Consider the following 16,353-nt stretch of genomic DNA (forward strand, 5'->3'; position numbering starts at 1 on the left):
CACCCGGGCCGGGGAATTGCGCTGGCTGGCCGGCGTAACTTTTCGAACAAAGGGAGGGGAAGGTGCGGGCGGGTGGAAGGAAAGCTCCCTCCGAGGCCGCTCCGATTTCGGAGCGGCCTCGGAGGGAACGGAGGCAGGCTGTGCGGCTCGGCCTTGCGCGCGCCGACCCCGGATTTTAAAGGATACGCACGTCTTCTAAAATCTGGCGTACTCGTTTGCGCCTGGTGCGCGAACAAAAGTACGCGGGGGCGTAGTTTTATAAAATCTACCCCCTATGTGCATAAGTTAACCCACCCATGTTATTCCCTTGAAAGAGGAAGTGTAACTTTGTGTGAGTTAATCTCTGAATGTGCCAGGCCAATTACTTAAAGCATTTTCAAAGCAAAAGCAGGCACATAAGTTCACTTTGCAAATCTTGGCTGAAGCCTGCACACACAAGTTAGACATTAGCTCTACCCACACACACAGTAACAAAATGACCCCCCTCCCCCCAGAGCATGATACATTTCCTAAGCAGCAAACATGCAAGGAATGTGCATTTTATAGATCTCTTTTGATAAGGTTTCTGAGTGATAACCCAAACAATGAAATTCCTTTGGGTCATTCAAAGCACAATTCCTCTTGGAGTACAAAACGTCCCCATCCTGCAAAGAGGAAATTAAGAGACACAACCAGATACTGGGAATTTAAGTGCCTGGAGCTTCTTTGCACTTACAACACCTCAATCTTACCTGTTAGAGGGCCTTATGTAAGTTTTATGCAGAAATTTAAAACTGGACATCACTCCATGAGAATGCATGTAACATCTTAAAATCTTTCTGTCTCATCTTCTCAGCGTTAATCTCGATGCCTGGATTACATGATTATTAAATAACAACACTAAAAGCGAGTCTGAGAACTGGGTGAAAGTATTTTTGAAACATAAATATCTTAATACTGACAGATGTAGAGACCGAAATAGAAGAGTGAAATACACATTGGGCTGTTCATCCCCACCATACAATTCTAAAATGCTATTTTAGGGTCTGATTTACTAAGGTTTGTCTCCCATTCTGTGTCTGTGGGGAAAATGCTATGTAAATGAGGCCATTAGTTTAAAAATAAAAATACAACATGCCACCAAACTCGTGTTCCCTGAAAAAGAACAAATTGATGACATCCTTGTTTGAAGACACAAAAAAAAAAACGAGAAATATACATTCGCTGCAGTCAAGCTACCTCCACGTCATGATGAAATGGGAGCTCAACACTGGTTTTCAGAACTCCCATCCTGATTCTACAAGACCATAAATATCCAACGACACTGGGGCAGGTGTTAGAAAAAGAATGATTTCGTTTCATATTTGTTGAATATTATACAGCCAAGCATTAACAGTTTCCAGCCCAGGGACCTTTCTATTTGTTTCGTATTGGATGGAGGGATGCACCGTCCGCTGCTTTGGACCTGTTCATTTCATTTTGTAGTGGGCTAGGTCTAGCATGACCACGCCCCATGACAGGAAGGAGCAGCTGAGCCAGTATGGATTGCAATTTCATTTCATGCATGGAAGTAGAGAAGCCAGGACTGGCTCACTCTCTCTTTCTTGATGAGCAGCTTATATGGTCGCCTTAGCCATGCCAGGCCCCTAAAAATATGGAAAACATTTTATTTTAAAAGGTTTTTTTTTTCATAGAGTAGCAGGGTGCAGCATTTCAGCAGGATGCAGTTTGCCTAGCTCTTTTGCGTTAGCAGTCTTGAAATATTGACTTTCAAACCCTTTAAAAATGAAATGACTTGAAGTCACCTTATGTTAACAGTTCATTGTCTTCTGCATTGAGGTAATTGTGTTTAATTTGAACTGCACTGCGTGTATGATATCAAAATAATTAGTCCTGGATGTGCACAGTAGGGTGCCAGAATGCCAATGTAATAATATGCTGTTTCCTATTCCTCAGTATAGAACAATGAGATTCACTTTGACAGGGAGAGAACAGATGATTTCAGCAGCATTGACTGTCCATTATATCGAATTTCAGGAGGAAAAAAAAAAACAATTTAAACAGTAGCATTCATTGTATCTCCTTTACAACTAGATCAGGCTGCATGGCTGCAAGTTAAAATTTGTCTCTGTGTAAAAGGTACTAAATATGAAAGGAATTTGTGCAGCATCCCTCTTCTGAATCCTTCTTCCCTTCCCTCTCCCCTCCCCCCCCCCTTTTGTGTTCTGTGTAAAAGAAATCACAGGGAAGTTGAAATAAGGACAATACTATTTCAAGAATCTGCCAAGGCAAGAAAGAGGAAGTGAAGAGAGGAAGTGTAGGATCCTATTTCAGAGGCCTGAATGTAACAGTTGATTTTTAACAAAACTGTCATAGGCCGAAGCCTACAGCATATAAGTGGCCTTTTTAAGTAGATCCCATGCTGCTAATGCAATTAATAGCAGTGGCTATTCCCTAAGTAAACTTGATTAATAACAATTAATGGACTTCTCCTCCATGAACTTAACCAAACCTTTTTTAAACCCAGCTGCACTAACTGCACTAACCACATCCTCTGGCACCAAATTCCAGAGCTTAATTATGCATTGAGTGAAAAAGAATTTTCTCTGTTTAGTTTTAAATGTGCCACATGCTAACTTCATGGAGTGCTCCCTAGTCTTTCTATTATCCGAAAGAGTAAATAACCGATTCACATTTACCCGTTCTAGACCTCTCATGATTTTAAACACCTCTATCATATCCCCCCTCAGTCATCTCTTCTCCAAGCTGAAAAGTCCTAACCTCTTTAGTCTTTCCTCATAGGGGAGCTGTTCTATCCCCTTTATCATTTTGGTAGCCCTTCTCTGTGCATTCTCCATCGCAATTATATCTTTTTTGAGTTGCGGTGACCAGAATTGTACACAGTATTCAAGGTGCAGTCTCACCATGGAGCGATACAGAGGCATTATGACATTTTCCGTTTTATTCACCATTTCCTATATTTTAGCCAGATAACCTATTATCCATATAAAATTTAGCCAGATTATGCTGGGGCTTTCTGAAAATCCAAATGTATTTATTGATTGATTTAAAAGCTTTTCTAGACCGCCTATACAAACTAATGCAGGTCTAAGCGGTTTACAAGTAAAAACATTTATAATCCAGTACTAACAAATAAAATAGGCTTTACAACAAACATTTAAAGAAAATTAAGAGAAAATGACCTATTACATTACAAAATATAAAAAGGCCCCCCCCTGCTTTACTTCTTCAAAAAATTCTAATAGATTGTTAACAAGACTTCCCTTTGCTAAATCCTTGTTGACTCTTTCCCATTGAGCCATGTCTGGCCGTAGACCCAGTAATTCTGTTTTTAGGAATAGCTTCTCCCATTTTGTCGTTCATCAACATCAGACTTGCTGGTTAATAGTTTACCAGATCATCCCTGGAACCATTTTTAAAATTTGGTGTTAAACATTGGCCATCTTCCAGGATACGGAGGCTGATTTTAATGATTTGTCACAGATTATTAGTAACAGGTCCCCAATTCTATATTTAAGTTCTTTCAGAGCTCTAGGGTGAATGCCATCAGGTCCTGGTGGTTGATTTTATCAGGTTTCTCTATTACAACTTTCATTTTCACAGTGATTTGTTTCAGTTCCCCTGAATCATAACCTTCAAAAAAAACCATTTCCAGTTTGGGACTCCCTAACATCCTCCTCACTAAAGACCGAAGTACAGAATTCATTTAGTTTGGCTTTGACTTCCCGAGTGTCCCTTTTACCTCCTCCTGCTTATCTAGAAGTCCAACTGACCCTTTTCACAGTCTTCTGTACTTGAAAATGTTTTATTATTAATGTTTGTTTCATAAACTCTATGGAAAGCTTCTTCAGAGTACACTTCCAGTGCAAACAAGTTCATTCAGTTCATGGAAACATCTGATTATGCAGGACATTAACTACTTTCAAACTGATTAAACTGGCAAGGGACAACACGGATCTGTTTCCAAGCACTGCAAAGAGCCATGAGTGTCTAACCTGGGAGAGAGAATTTTCTGTCCCTCAGGTTATTTTAGGCATGAACATCCTCTTCAATTCTAACAGAGTGAAGCATGTATTTGGAACACCTTAAGAAGTGTACTAGCAGAAACAATAGAAGGAGAAACTATGGGAAGCTATGAGCTTAGGGGCCATAATGTGTCAGATATCTAGAATTATCAGGTTGGTAACGCCAGTATCAGTGGAACATTCCATTTCCATTGGGGAATTGTGCCTTTTTAAAGATCGATAGAATTGAGCATTATGTCACAGTTTTGTTATCACTGAGATAATGCCTGCTTATAACTGCATTTGTGGAGGATAAGAATGGGTCATGCATAACAGACAGTCGAAGGTAAACTCCTGAATGTGTTCTTGGAAGAATAGTAGAAATCCCCCTCTGTAGCTTGGCAATTACTTGCCCATGAAAACTTGTAGCCAAATTAGTCACCAGAAAAAAAAGCTTTATCTTATCAGCAGTTAAAGGAATGTAATCATTGCATAATGCAGCAAACTCCCATGGGTACATTATTCCCAATGTGTGTTACTGACCTATTACACTTCGTTTATGCCAGTAATTTATTAAGTCTTCTCAAGAGAACACTGGGAAGCCAACATTCGAAGAAATATTTAACAAATGCAAATCTTCAAAGCCAAGCAATAACCTTTTTGTTATCACAGCTCAAAGTTATTAATCCACCTCTTAGTTTATAGAGAGAACATTCCTCTATAACATAGGACAGTTTGGGTCTTGCCCAAAGTGACTTGGCTTTGAGGTCCCAACAGAAAATGTTGACTGCATCTTGGCCTTTGCCTGTCCTGAACCTGTTTAGCAGGGACCAGTCTCATCATGTTAATTCATAACTAGAAAGCTGATAAGTGGGCTTTGACTCAAGGAACTTGTTTGTATGTCAAACCCTATGCAACTTGCTTGCTGTGAATTAACATGAGGGTCTCTGCTAAACATGGCCAGGGCAGGCAAAATCCAATGTGCAGTCAACCTTTGCTGCTGGGGCTTCAGAGCCAACAGATTGTGCACTTGTGGAGAGAAATAAGAAATTTTAAGAGGGATATGAAAAGAAAATCATACACAAAAATAAGTATCCAGACAAGCCAGAATATCTACTATGTATGCATCACTATCTCTTCGCTTGTGCAGGCCAAAGTTCACTAGCCTATTTGCTGCACTTATTGATTTCTGGGCTGAAAATGAACCCAGTACAGGTTCACCTCAGCACTTCAGCCTATTATGGCCAATTTCCAATCATTCCCCAGTTGCCCATATCACTAAAAGCCACTAATTAGACCACTGGCCATGTTATGGGACCTCAGCCTGGTCATTTTGTTTCTAATGGAATTTCCATTTGAGCCAATAGACATGTCCTCACTGAAACATCTAATGAGAAAGATAGCTTTCCTCATTATGGTCACCTCAGTGTGAGGAACATTAGTGAACGACAAACTCTGGTCACCTACCCTTGGTACACAAGAATTTTCTTCAACAGGGTAGTCTTTTGTGCGATTCTAAAATTCTTATCAAAAGGGGTATTGAAATTTCATTTGAATCAGGAAATTGTATTGACTATCTTCTTTCTTAAACTGCACATGCTGCTGGCAGAGGCAGCATTGCACACACTGCATTTAAAAAAAAAAGCCTTGTCTTTCTATCTGAATAGGACAAAGGGTAGCAGGATACTCATGCAGTTCTTTGTCATCTATAACCCAAATAGACCAGCGAGGCCTGTGAATGAACATACAATATTAAATTTATTGGATAGTTTATTGCATATCCTTTTGCTATCAACAATCAGGCTTCTCACTGCAAGGCCAGAGCCCTGCGGCTCACACTGGGTTCTCATCTGTTCAAAAAATCTGCAAGGTGGCCATGTGAACTTCAGTGCACACCTTTGCATCTCACTACTGCCTTGAGGAGGACTCCTGCCAGTTAGCAATTTCGAACAGTCAGGTCTCAGAAATGTTTTCAAAACTTAGGTGATTACATTCCCACAGATGTCCAATAAGTGAATTGTCTTGCAGAGAAAGAATAATAGGGGACATCAAAATAACTCTTAGCTTAAGAGTTCTTACATGTGGAGAAAATGAAGTTGCTTTCCTGTAAAAGGCACTCTCTGCAGACAGTAGGATTAACAGTCCCATGTTCCAGTGGGAGCACTGAGAGGAGAGGATCACCTTGCTGGTGGCTGAAAGGAATCAGTAAGTTTTTGCTTGGGACATTGTCTTTTTTAAAAGTATTGGGGCAAAGTTAACTATTTCAGAATATTATTTAGTGTGTTTGTGTTTTTAATAGTCAGTAAGGAAGCGAATAAACAAGTTAGACTGCTTGTATTTTTAAATAAATAGTAAGGCAGCTAGTAAGCAGTAGTTAGTATGTTTATTTTTAAAAGTCTGTAAGGCAGCTAGTAAGCAGAACTGAGTGTTTATATTAAAAAAAAAAAAAGTAGCCAGAAGCTATAAATAAGCTAGAAGCAGTGTATACCTAAGTAAAAAGGTTGAAAAGTTCAGTTCAGTTACTCACCTTGGAAAGGTGTTGAGGTAATGTGTTTTGGTTTGAATAGGTACCAACATTTGTTAATAAAGAGAGCAGTGAGTCACTCTGGCTGACTAACTGAAGTTAGACTGTTTGTTTTCCTGGGTTGACAGAAGGCCTAATAGCAAGCAAGGCCTTAGACTAGCATTCATTATTTGGTTCTCTAAGTAACTAGTAAGCAATGATAACTTGAAATCCTAATTATTATCTGCCTTACCCTCTATGTTCATGTAACACCCCCTTTCAACACTGTACTGTCTGGTAAAAGCAAAGATGTGTGTTGTGGGAAGCAGAATTGACATGTGAGGCCCAGGGATTAGCATAGCAAATGACAAGTCTACATCAAGTGTTGTTTTCAAATTTAAAAATAGTAGAAAGTTAAAAAAAAAAATCATTTCAGCAAAACCAGAAAAAAATACAACAAACAGTTCAAAATGCACAGAATTCACAAATCCAAAATAAACACTTTCTTATGTTGCTTAAGTCAAGTCAAAAAGAAGAATCTTGTCTTCGGACTTTCTCAACCAAGCTCATTTCTTGCTTAAGGCCCAGGTATAAAGGCAGGAAAATTCTTCTTTATCCAAATACTCACTGGCTGCAGACTATCCCAGTCCCTTCCTTTCCCTTCCCGGTAGGCTAGGAGTTGGAATTTTCCTGGATGGCCTTTCACCATTACTAGGGAGAACATAAGAATTGCCATACTGGGTCAGACCAAGGGTCCATCAAGATCAAGCCCAGTATCCTGTTTCCAACAGTGACCAAGCCAGGTCACAAGTACCTGGCAAATACCGAAACATTAAATAAATCTCAAGCTACTATTGCTTATTAATTAATAACAGTTTATAGATTTTTCCTCTAGGAACTTATCCAAACCTTTTTTAACCCAGTTACACTAACTGCTGTAACCACATCCTCTGGCAATGAATTCCAGAGCTTAACTATGGAATGGGTATCTCCCCAACATCCTTTTCAGAAAATACCGAAGCAGAGAAATTATGTAATCTTTTCGCGATGGCCTTATCTTCCCTAAGTGCCTCTTTAATCCCTCGATCATCTAAACCAACACCTTCGTAGGCTTTCCACTTTGGATATATTTTAAAATGTTTTTATTGTGAGTTTTTACCTGTATGGCCAATTTCTTTTAAAATTCTCTCTTAGCCTGTCTTATCAATGTCTTACATTTAACTTGCCAATGCTCATGCTTAATCCTATTTTCTTCTGATGGATCCTTCTTCCAAGTTTTGAATGAAGTTCTTTTGGCTAAAATAGCCTCTTTCACCTCACTTTTTAGCCATGCTGGCAATCGTTTGACCTTCCTTCCATCTTTCTTAATGCGAGGAATACATATGGACTGTGCTTCTAGGATGGGATTTTTTACATTGTCCATGCCTGTTGCACATTTTTTAACTTTGTAGCTGCAACTTTCAATTTTTTTTTTAAACTATTTTTCTAATTTTATCAAAGTTTCCCTTTTGAAACTTTACTGCTTCAGTGTGGATTTACTTACTGTCCCCCTTCCAGTCATTAATTCAAATTTGATTATATTATAACCACTATTTCCAAGCAGCCCTACCTCTGTTACTTCTCTCATCAAATCCTGCGCTCCACTGAGAATTAGATATAAAATTGCTCTCTCTCTCATTGGTTCCTGAACCAATTGCTCCATAAAATTGTCATTTATTCTATCCAGGAATTGTATCTCTCTAGCATGTCCTGATGTGTCACTTACCCAGTCAATATTGGGGTAATTGAAATCTCCCATTATTACTGCACTACCAATTTGGTTAGCTTATCTAATTTTTCTTAGCATTTCACTGTCCATCTCACCATCTTGGCCAGTTGGATGGTAGTATACTCCTATCACTATACTCTTCCCGATTACACAAGAGATTTCTATCCATAAAGATTTGATTGTGCATTTAGTCTCATGCAGGATCTGTTGGATTCTATGTCATCCTGGACATAAAGCACCACCCCACCACCAAGATGCTCCTCTCTGTCATTGAGATATAATTTGTACCCTGTTATAGCACTATTCCATTGGTTATCCTCTTTCCACCATGTCTCTGAGATGCCAGTTAAGTCTATTTCATCATTCACTGCTATACACTCTAATTCTCCCATCTTACTTCCTCGACTTCTGGCATTAGCAAACAAACATTTCAAAGTGTGTTTTTTGTTTGTATTAACATTTTGCTTTTCAGTTGACAGGGTTAAATTGAAATCTTTTCGCTCAGGTGAGTTTTTAATTATAGGCATTTGGACTACTTTTCTTATTTCTGGAACCTCTCTGTTGGGATGCCCTAACTCTAATGCTTCATTAGTATTCTTCAAAGATACCTCTCTCTGAACCATGCGCTGCTGAGGGACTGTCGCCTTTGCCCTTTGATTTGGTTTAAAAGCTGCTCTTCCTCCTTTCTAAAGGTTAGCACCAGCAGCCTGGTTCCACCCTGGTTAAGATGGAGTCCATCCTTTCGGAAAAGAGTCCCCCTTCCCCAAAATGTTCCCCAGTTCCTTACAAATCTGAATCCCTCTTCCTTGCACCATTGTCTCATCCATGCAATGAGACTCCGGAGCTCTGCCTGCCTCTGGGGACCTGCGCGTGGAACAGGGAGCATTTCAGAGAATGCTACCCTGGAGGGTCTGGATTTCAGCTTTCTACCTAAGAGCCTAAATTTGGCTTCCAGAACCTCCCTCCCACATTTTCCTATGTAGTTGGTGCCCATCTGTACCACGACAGCCGACTCCTCCCCAGCACTGTCTAAAATCCTATCTAGGTGATGTGTGAGGTCTACCACCTTCGCACCAGGTAGGCATGTCACCAGGCGATCCTCACGCCCACCAGCCACCCAGCTATCTACATTCCTAATAATCGAATCACCAACAATGACGGCCGACCTAACCCTTCCCTCCTTGGCAGTAGCCCTGAGAGACACATCCTTGGTGCGAGAGGACAATGCACCACCTGGAGAGCAGGTCCTTGCTACAGGATCCTTTCTCCCCTCTCCAGCAAATCTTTAGCACAGCTGTTTGCCTGCACTCTGAGTTCTCTGAGACATCTGTCACACACTTAGAACTCCTCAACTAACTCCTCCTTATAGCTCATAGTCACCTGATATACCCTTTAACTCTGGACCCTCCTATCACTCATTTTACACACTATGGAGCAAATGTTCAAAAGGATTTACACACATAAATAGACTTTTGAAAACTGATACTTTTACGCATATAACTCCTTTGAAAATTCACTGTTATTTCCTGAACGTCCCATTGCTGGAAAATTATTTTCTTTGAAAGGCTAATATGACCTAGATAGGCCTATGTTCATAACATCCCATACCCATCTAAGATGTGCATTTCTGTTCTGTGCACTTTTCTCTTCCTCTTTCCTTTTGAAGTGTAGGCCTTGCACTTGCTAGCATATTTCAGCTACTATTATTACTGATGTTGGCTCATCTCATTTGATCAGTTCTGAGGTTTTCTCCTTTCTCATGGTTTATTAATAACAACATTTTTCTTTCTAGGTGGATATTAAATTATAAAATGTACTTTTCAAAACCTATCCATTTCCTGGATTGTATCTATTTGGTGGCATCTTTTTTCAGCAAATACTCTATACTTTTCTTAAATTAAAGAAGCCATGATCTCAGTTATAAGCACAGTACTACAAGAGAGAAAAAGTTGAGTCATCTGAACCTACAAAATATTTAATAATGGAACAAAGCTTCAGGAAAAAAGGTAATTGCACAAGCTCAAAAAATGTAGATGTGTTATATAAGCTAAATTGCTAGTCAAAAATCAAAAGTAGGGAAATCACAATCAACAATATTCATGAAAAGGATCATTTACAAGTTATAACATAAGAACATAAGACATACCATACTGGATCAGACCAAGGGTCCATCAAGTCCAGCATCCTTTTTCCAACAGTGGCCAATCTAAGGCAAGTATCCAAACATTAAATAAATCTCAAGCTAATATTCCTTATTGATTAATAGCAGTTTATGAACTTCTCTTCTAGGAACTTATCCACACCTTTTATAAACCCTGTTACAAATGCACTAACCACATCCTCTGGCAATGAATTCCAGAGCTTAATTATGCGTTGAATAAAAAATAATTTCTCCAATTTGTTTTAAATGAGCTACTTGTTAACTTCATGGAGCAATTGCTAGTCCTTTTATTGTCTGAGAGTAAATAACTGATTTACATTTACCTGTTCAAGTTCTTTCATAATTTTGTAGACCTCTATCATATCCCGCCCTCAGCTTTCTCTTCTCCAAATTGAACTGCCCTAACCTCTTTAGCCTTTCCTCATAGGGGAGCATTTCCATGCCCTTTATCATTTTGGACACCCTTCTCTGAACTTTCTCCAGTGCAACTATATCTTTTTTGAGATGCGGTGACCAGAATTGTACACAGTATTCAAGGTGAGGTTTCATCATGGAGCGATACAGAGGCATTATGACTTTCTCTGTTTTATTCACCATTCCCTTTCTAATAATTCCTAACATTCTGTTTGCTTTTTTCACTGCTGCAGCACACTAAGCCGACGATTTCAATGTATTATCCACCATGATACCTAGACCTATTTCCTGGATGGTAGCTCCTAATATGGACCCTAACATCATGTAACTACAGCAATGATTATTTTTCCCTATAAGCATCACCTTGCACTTGTCCACATTAAATTTCATCTGCCATTTGGCTGCCCAATCTTCAGTCTATTTGTACCAATTAAAATTATCAGTCCATGTTTTCTTTTTCTCTTATGAAGGCACATAAAAAATGAATAGTGACAACCCCAGTACAATTATGTTTCGACATGTCTGTATCAAGAAGTTCAAAATATACATGAAAAAGTTAAATTTTCAGATGGTGAGACGAGTTCACCCATATCTGCAAGCTAATATAAGGAAGCATTGCTATGTATAACTTTAATTTATATATTTTATATGTAGTTTGGTACATTGTACTGTCTCATGTTATAAGCAAAGACATAAAAAAGGTACATTTTCAGTAGGGTGGCTAATTAGCAATGTATTTGTGCACGTTATGCAAATACAATATATTTATATATGTTATGTTTGTATATTAGCTTGTCATGTGAATAAAAGTACACATATATTTAAAAATAAACAAATAAATAAATACGCTTGCTGGGCAGACTGGATGGATCACTTGGGTCTTTTTCTGCCATAATTTACTATGTGTGTACACTTACATGATGTGCAATGATAGCGTAAAGATGTAAAGTGCGGGCCGGATTTTCGAAAGGTTACGCGTGCCAGGGCCTATTTTTAAAAGGCCCGGCGACGCATGTCCAGGGCGGGGCGGGGGAGTGGCCAGAGGCCTCCAGCGTAGCGGCCATTTGCTGCTGTGCCGGGGATCGTGTGTCGGCAGTTGGCCGGTGCATGCGACTTACTTCAGCCCCAGGTGAAGTAAGTTTGGAAATAAAAGAATACAAACGGAAAAGGGCGAGGGAAGGCAGCGTGGCTTGGTGCGCTTAAGGTGCACAATTGTGCACCCCCTTGTGTGCGCGCCGACCCCTGATTTTATAACATGCACGTGCCTGCGCACGCATGTTATAAAATCGGGCGTACCTCTTAAAATCTACCCCTGTGTGTGTTAGTGAGTATATTTTTGAAATTTAAGTGGTGAATTTTAAAAGCTGGACGAGTGCCAAAATCAGGAGATGGGCGCACATCTAGCACTAGTGTGTGTCCATTTGATTTTATAAAGTGGGCAGATGTGCGCACAAGTGCCGATGCATGCACATCTCGTATTGGAAGAAAAAGGGGCATGCGTACAAGTAACGACGCGCTTGGGCGCGCTCCCAGGTCCAGTGCCGTGTAACTTTATTTTTGCTATGGAGAAGGTGTAAGTATAAAAAAAAAAAAATACAGGTGCCTGTGAGGGGTTTGAGGGGGTCTGGGTTAACTAGGGAGAGTGCAGGCTGTATAACCAGAGGGCTTGGGAGGAACTAGGAGAACACTGGGATAGCTGGTGGATGAACTGGTGAAACTGGTCCTTGGCTGGACGTGTATCCGTTTTAAACTACAGGCAGCTGGGCATCCATAAGCATGAACTTTATAAAATGGCCATGTCTCTGGGTGCATTGCCAATGCACACATGTACACGTGGGCCCGCACACCTGTTTGAAGGTTATCATCCCTGTATTCGAACCTAATTTACAACCTTGGGACTCAACTTGGGGAAGGAGGGCAGGGGGCTTGAATCAGATTCCTGGGGACTTGGGGAGGAGTGAGGGGTGGTTGAGAGTGAGACCGCTGAGGATTTTGGGAGAAAGGGAAGGATAGGGGGGATTGAAATAGACAGTTGGGGATTCGGGGGAGAGGGGAGTTGAGAGAGTGAGACTGCTGGGGACTCGGGAGAGGGAGAGAAAGGGGTTGAGATTGCTGGAGATGGGGGCCGGAGGGCGGGAGAGGAGGTTGAGAGAATCGAGACTGCTGGGGATAAGATGGGGCTCAGGGGATGAGCTATAGCTGCTGTTTCTTCTGTTTCTGTAGTAGGGAATGGGAAGTGAGAAGAATTTGATTTTCTCTGTCATTTTTGGGAAACGTGCATCTCTGGATGTTTCTATTTTATACAGTAGAGGAGGAAATGCATTTTTGTGATTGTCTGTTTGCTCTTTCGCATGTGGGACTGAGGTGAGGTATTCTGTTTGCATGTGGTTTCAGTGTCAGGATCTGTTGTAGTCCAACTTGTTCTGTTTTCTGATTTAAGAGGGTGTATTGTGTTCTGGGGCAGTGGTTCTCAAGCTTTTATGACTACTGTACCTTTTTCAAACACCTTAGGTAATCCGCTTTGAAGTGCCTGAAAAAAAAAAAAGCAGAATATAAATCAAAAAAGTAAAAAATAAATAAAAATACAAAATTCACTGCAAATACTGTGGCCCCTCTTCTCTAACCTCCCTCCCCAAAAATCAAAACACACATTCACATACATGCACACTAAGCATTCCACCTAGTCTGGCTACTAGAGAGACTTCCATGCTCTCTTTCTCTTAATTCCTTCCCCAAGGGGGCAAGGCAGAAGGAAGAGAAGGAAACGTGATGCAATGCAGTATTTCTGTAATTGTTTTTTCACCAAGAAAGTGTAAAGTACGTACTGCAGATCAGTAAAGAAGGTACCTACTTTAATACATTCTGATTTGTATTTTTTAGCAGAATGAAAAATGTATCAGAGTGTGAAGACTTGCAAGGCACTGTATGTTCGTACAGCGCTACGTACATCTGCTATGTACTATCCAAAGGATAACATATTTGGTTTATTTTTGAATAAAAGTGATTAGTGAAACATTTCGTTAGCTATTTTATGTTATTAAGTATTTAACATTTGCATATGATATCTTTATGATATTTGTACTTTCTATGTTACCCATTTTTATTCTGGTATTTATTTTGTTATATTTATTTAATGCTGTACACTGCTTTGCTGGTTTTCAAAAAGTGATCTAGAATTTTTTTTTAAATAAATACATTTTTCTCTTTTATTTTTGTATAATTGGATACCCATGGGCCAGTAAGAAAAAAAAAAATTCCTCAGGCTGATATTTTCCAATAATATGCCCCTGCTTTCAGGCAACTGAAAAACTGTAAGTAGCAGATTGTCCTGTCTTACTCCCTATTCTACGAGCAAATATCCTGACTAAGCCTTTTACCTTTTCATATAAAGGGACTGAAGAGACTGGGAAGCAGGACAGCACACGCTGATTTGGAGTGCATGTTTATGGACCGCAGTTTAACATGCCTTCTATAATAAGAAAACAAAGCAGGATCCCTGAGCCTATCTACCAGCTTTGATGTAACAGACCAACAGGACAAAAATGGTTTTAGCGACCTTCACATAACTTAGGGCTGGATTTTCCAATGGCGCACGCCTCTCTGAATTCGGCGGAAATGGGGGAGGGGGGGGGGGCGGGCCTGTGAAAGCCAGCAGCGATCGCACCACCGCGGTGCGATCGCTGCTGGCTTTCGCACCCAATAGCGCCATCGTAAAAGGTGGTGCTATTGGGCGCGCTACTGGTGGCGATAAGGGGGCCTTACCTTTTCGCCGTCAGCGAAGTTTCCGTGGCGTCCGCGCCGCCCCGACTCTGCCCCGATCTAGGTATCTAGTGCCTCCATTGTATGTAAATTTTCTCTCCTGCATATTCATTGTGGATATCCTGAAAACCCGACTGGCTGGTGGGCCCCCCCCAGGACCAGGGCTGGGGACCCCAGCACACGCTTGTGCATGTAAATACTTACACGCACATTTCATGTTATATGTCCAGACCACTCATATCTTGCCCATGCTCTGCCCCCACCCCACCCTTTCCCATTTGTGTGCACCCCAGGAGACACGCATGTACTCAAGCGCTTCTTAAAATCCGCTTGGCGTGCTGGCCTGAGATACTCCAGTATCTCCCGGCTTTGGCACCCATAGGGCTTTTAAAATTTGCCTAAGAAAATAATGACACCTGACTAATGCTTATGTGAAAATATGAAAAGCTATATTTTCTGTACAATATATGCACAAAAAGACGATTAAAAGAACATCTGAGACACAGAACAGGTTATAGATCAGCACAAAAAGCAAGAGTAAAAATAATTCCCCCAACTAACAGAGAAAAACAAATACAATGGCCTAGCAGAAGCTGCCACTTTCCTGAAAAAGTGCACTTTCCAAAATTCCTTCAGACAGCGGCTAGCCAGCAGATTTCTTTGGGAAGGCTGATAAGCTAGAGTCTCATTCGTTTTTGTTGAGATGGGGTGTGTTGACCTGGTCGGGCTCAATTTCTCGGCAGGGAATCTGTCGTCCCACCGGGGTGTTAGGGTTTCATGTCTGTGGTTGGGACATGCGCTGCTCAGGTTTCTTTGTTTCCTTGCTCTCCTGAAATATTGCCAAACTTAACTGATAAGAAAAACTACTGCATGTATTTGCCGCTGTGCCGGGGGGGGGAGGTGGGGGGGGGTTTCGCGTGCCGGCAGGGTGCCAGCGCCCGCAACTTGCTCCTGCCCCGAGGCAGGAGCAAATGGTAAGACAAGGATTTGGGGGGGGGGGGGGGTTAGGATAGGGAAGTTCCCTCCCAGGTCGCTTCTAAATTGGAAGCGACTGGAAGGGAACTGCGGAAGGCCACGGGTGTCGGTGCGCGCAGGTTGCACAAATGTGCACCCCCCTTGCACACGCCGACCCCCAATTTTGTAGCATGCGCGCACCGGCGCATGCATGTTATAAAATCGCGTGCCCATGTGTGCGCGTCGAGTGGCTCACGCACATGGACGCGCACGTTTTTTAAATCTACCCCAATGTGTGTACTCTTGAAGGGGGATATCACTGACATTGAAACATTACAAAGGTACAACTAATGCCTAACAGGCAAACATTTTCAAAGTGAAATAAACTATAGAGCAAGAGGTCATAGAGTGGGGGAGGGGTGGATTCAGGAGTAATGTAAGGAAGCAATACTTAATAAAAAGATGGCAGATGTATGGAATAGCCTCATGATGCAAGCAGTGGCAGCAAAAAACAGTAACAGAATTCAAGAAAGCTTGGGGAAAACCCAGAGAGAGAAACTCTTTGGTGGGGGTAAACAGGGGGCAAAGCCAGAGATCAAGTACGGTATGCAGTACCATTGCAGAAAGGGGAAAATGGCAGAATTGATGGGCCTTAGAATCTTTATCTACCATCATATTTTATATTTCTCTGACTTCCTATCCAACAGAACAGTGCTCTTCCACCTCTGTTCCTTGAGAAAGTGCTTCATGTACCACAGTGCTGGCAGCTCCAGCATGATCTACCATCCCC

The 16,353-nt window shown here is 41.1% G+C and overlaps 1 protein-coding gene across 3 annotated transcripts in view; it reads right to left on the reverse strand.

Annotated features, from left to right (window-relative positions):
* Window positions 1-7,069: 7,069 nt before the first annotated feature.
* Window positions 7,070-16,353, reverse strand: part of PPCDC (phosphopantothenoylcysteine decarboxylase) — a 352,571-nt gene continuing 343,287 nt past the window's right edge. For all 3 annotated transcript variants that reach the window (XM_029575959.1, XM_029575958.1, XM_029575961.1), the window contains 2 exons: window positions 13,344-13,380; window positions 7,070-7,218 (listed from right to left, as the gene is read on the reverse strand). In XM_029575959.1, the coding sequence (XP_029431819.1) occupies window positions 7,085-7,218; window positions 13,344-13,380 (171 nt within the window). In that variant the 3' untranslated portion in view covers window positions 7,070-7,084. The remainder of the gene's footprint in view (window positions 7,219-13,343; window positions 13,381-16,353) is intronic.

The sequence above is a fragment of the Rhinatrema bivittatum genome, chromosome 13 (assembly GCF_901001135.1).
Source record: "Rhinatrema bivittatum chromosome 13, aRhiBiv1.1, whole genome shotgun sequence".
Taxonomy (NCBI): domain Eukaryota; kingdom Metazoa; phylum Chordata; class Amphibia; order Gymnophiona; family Rhinatrematidae; genus Rhinatrema; species Rhinatrema bivittatum.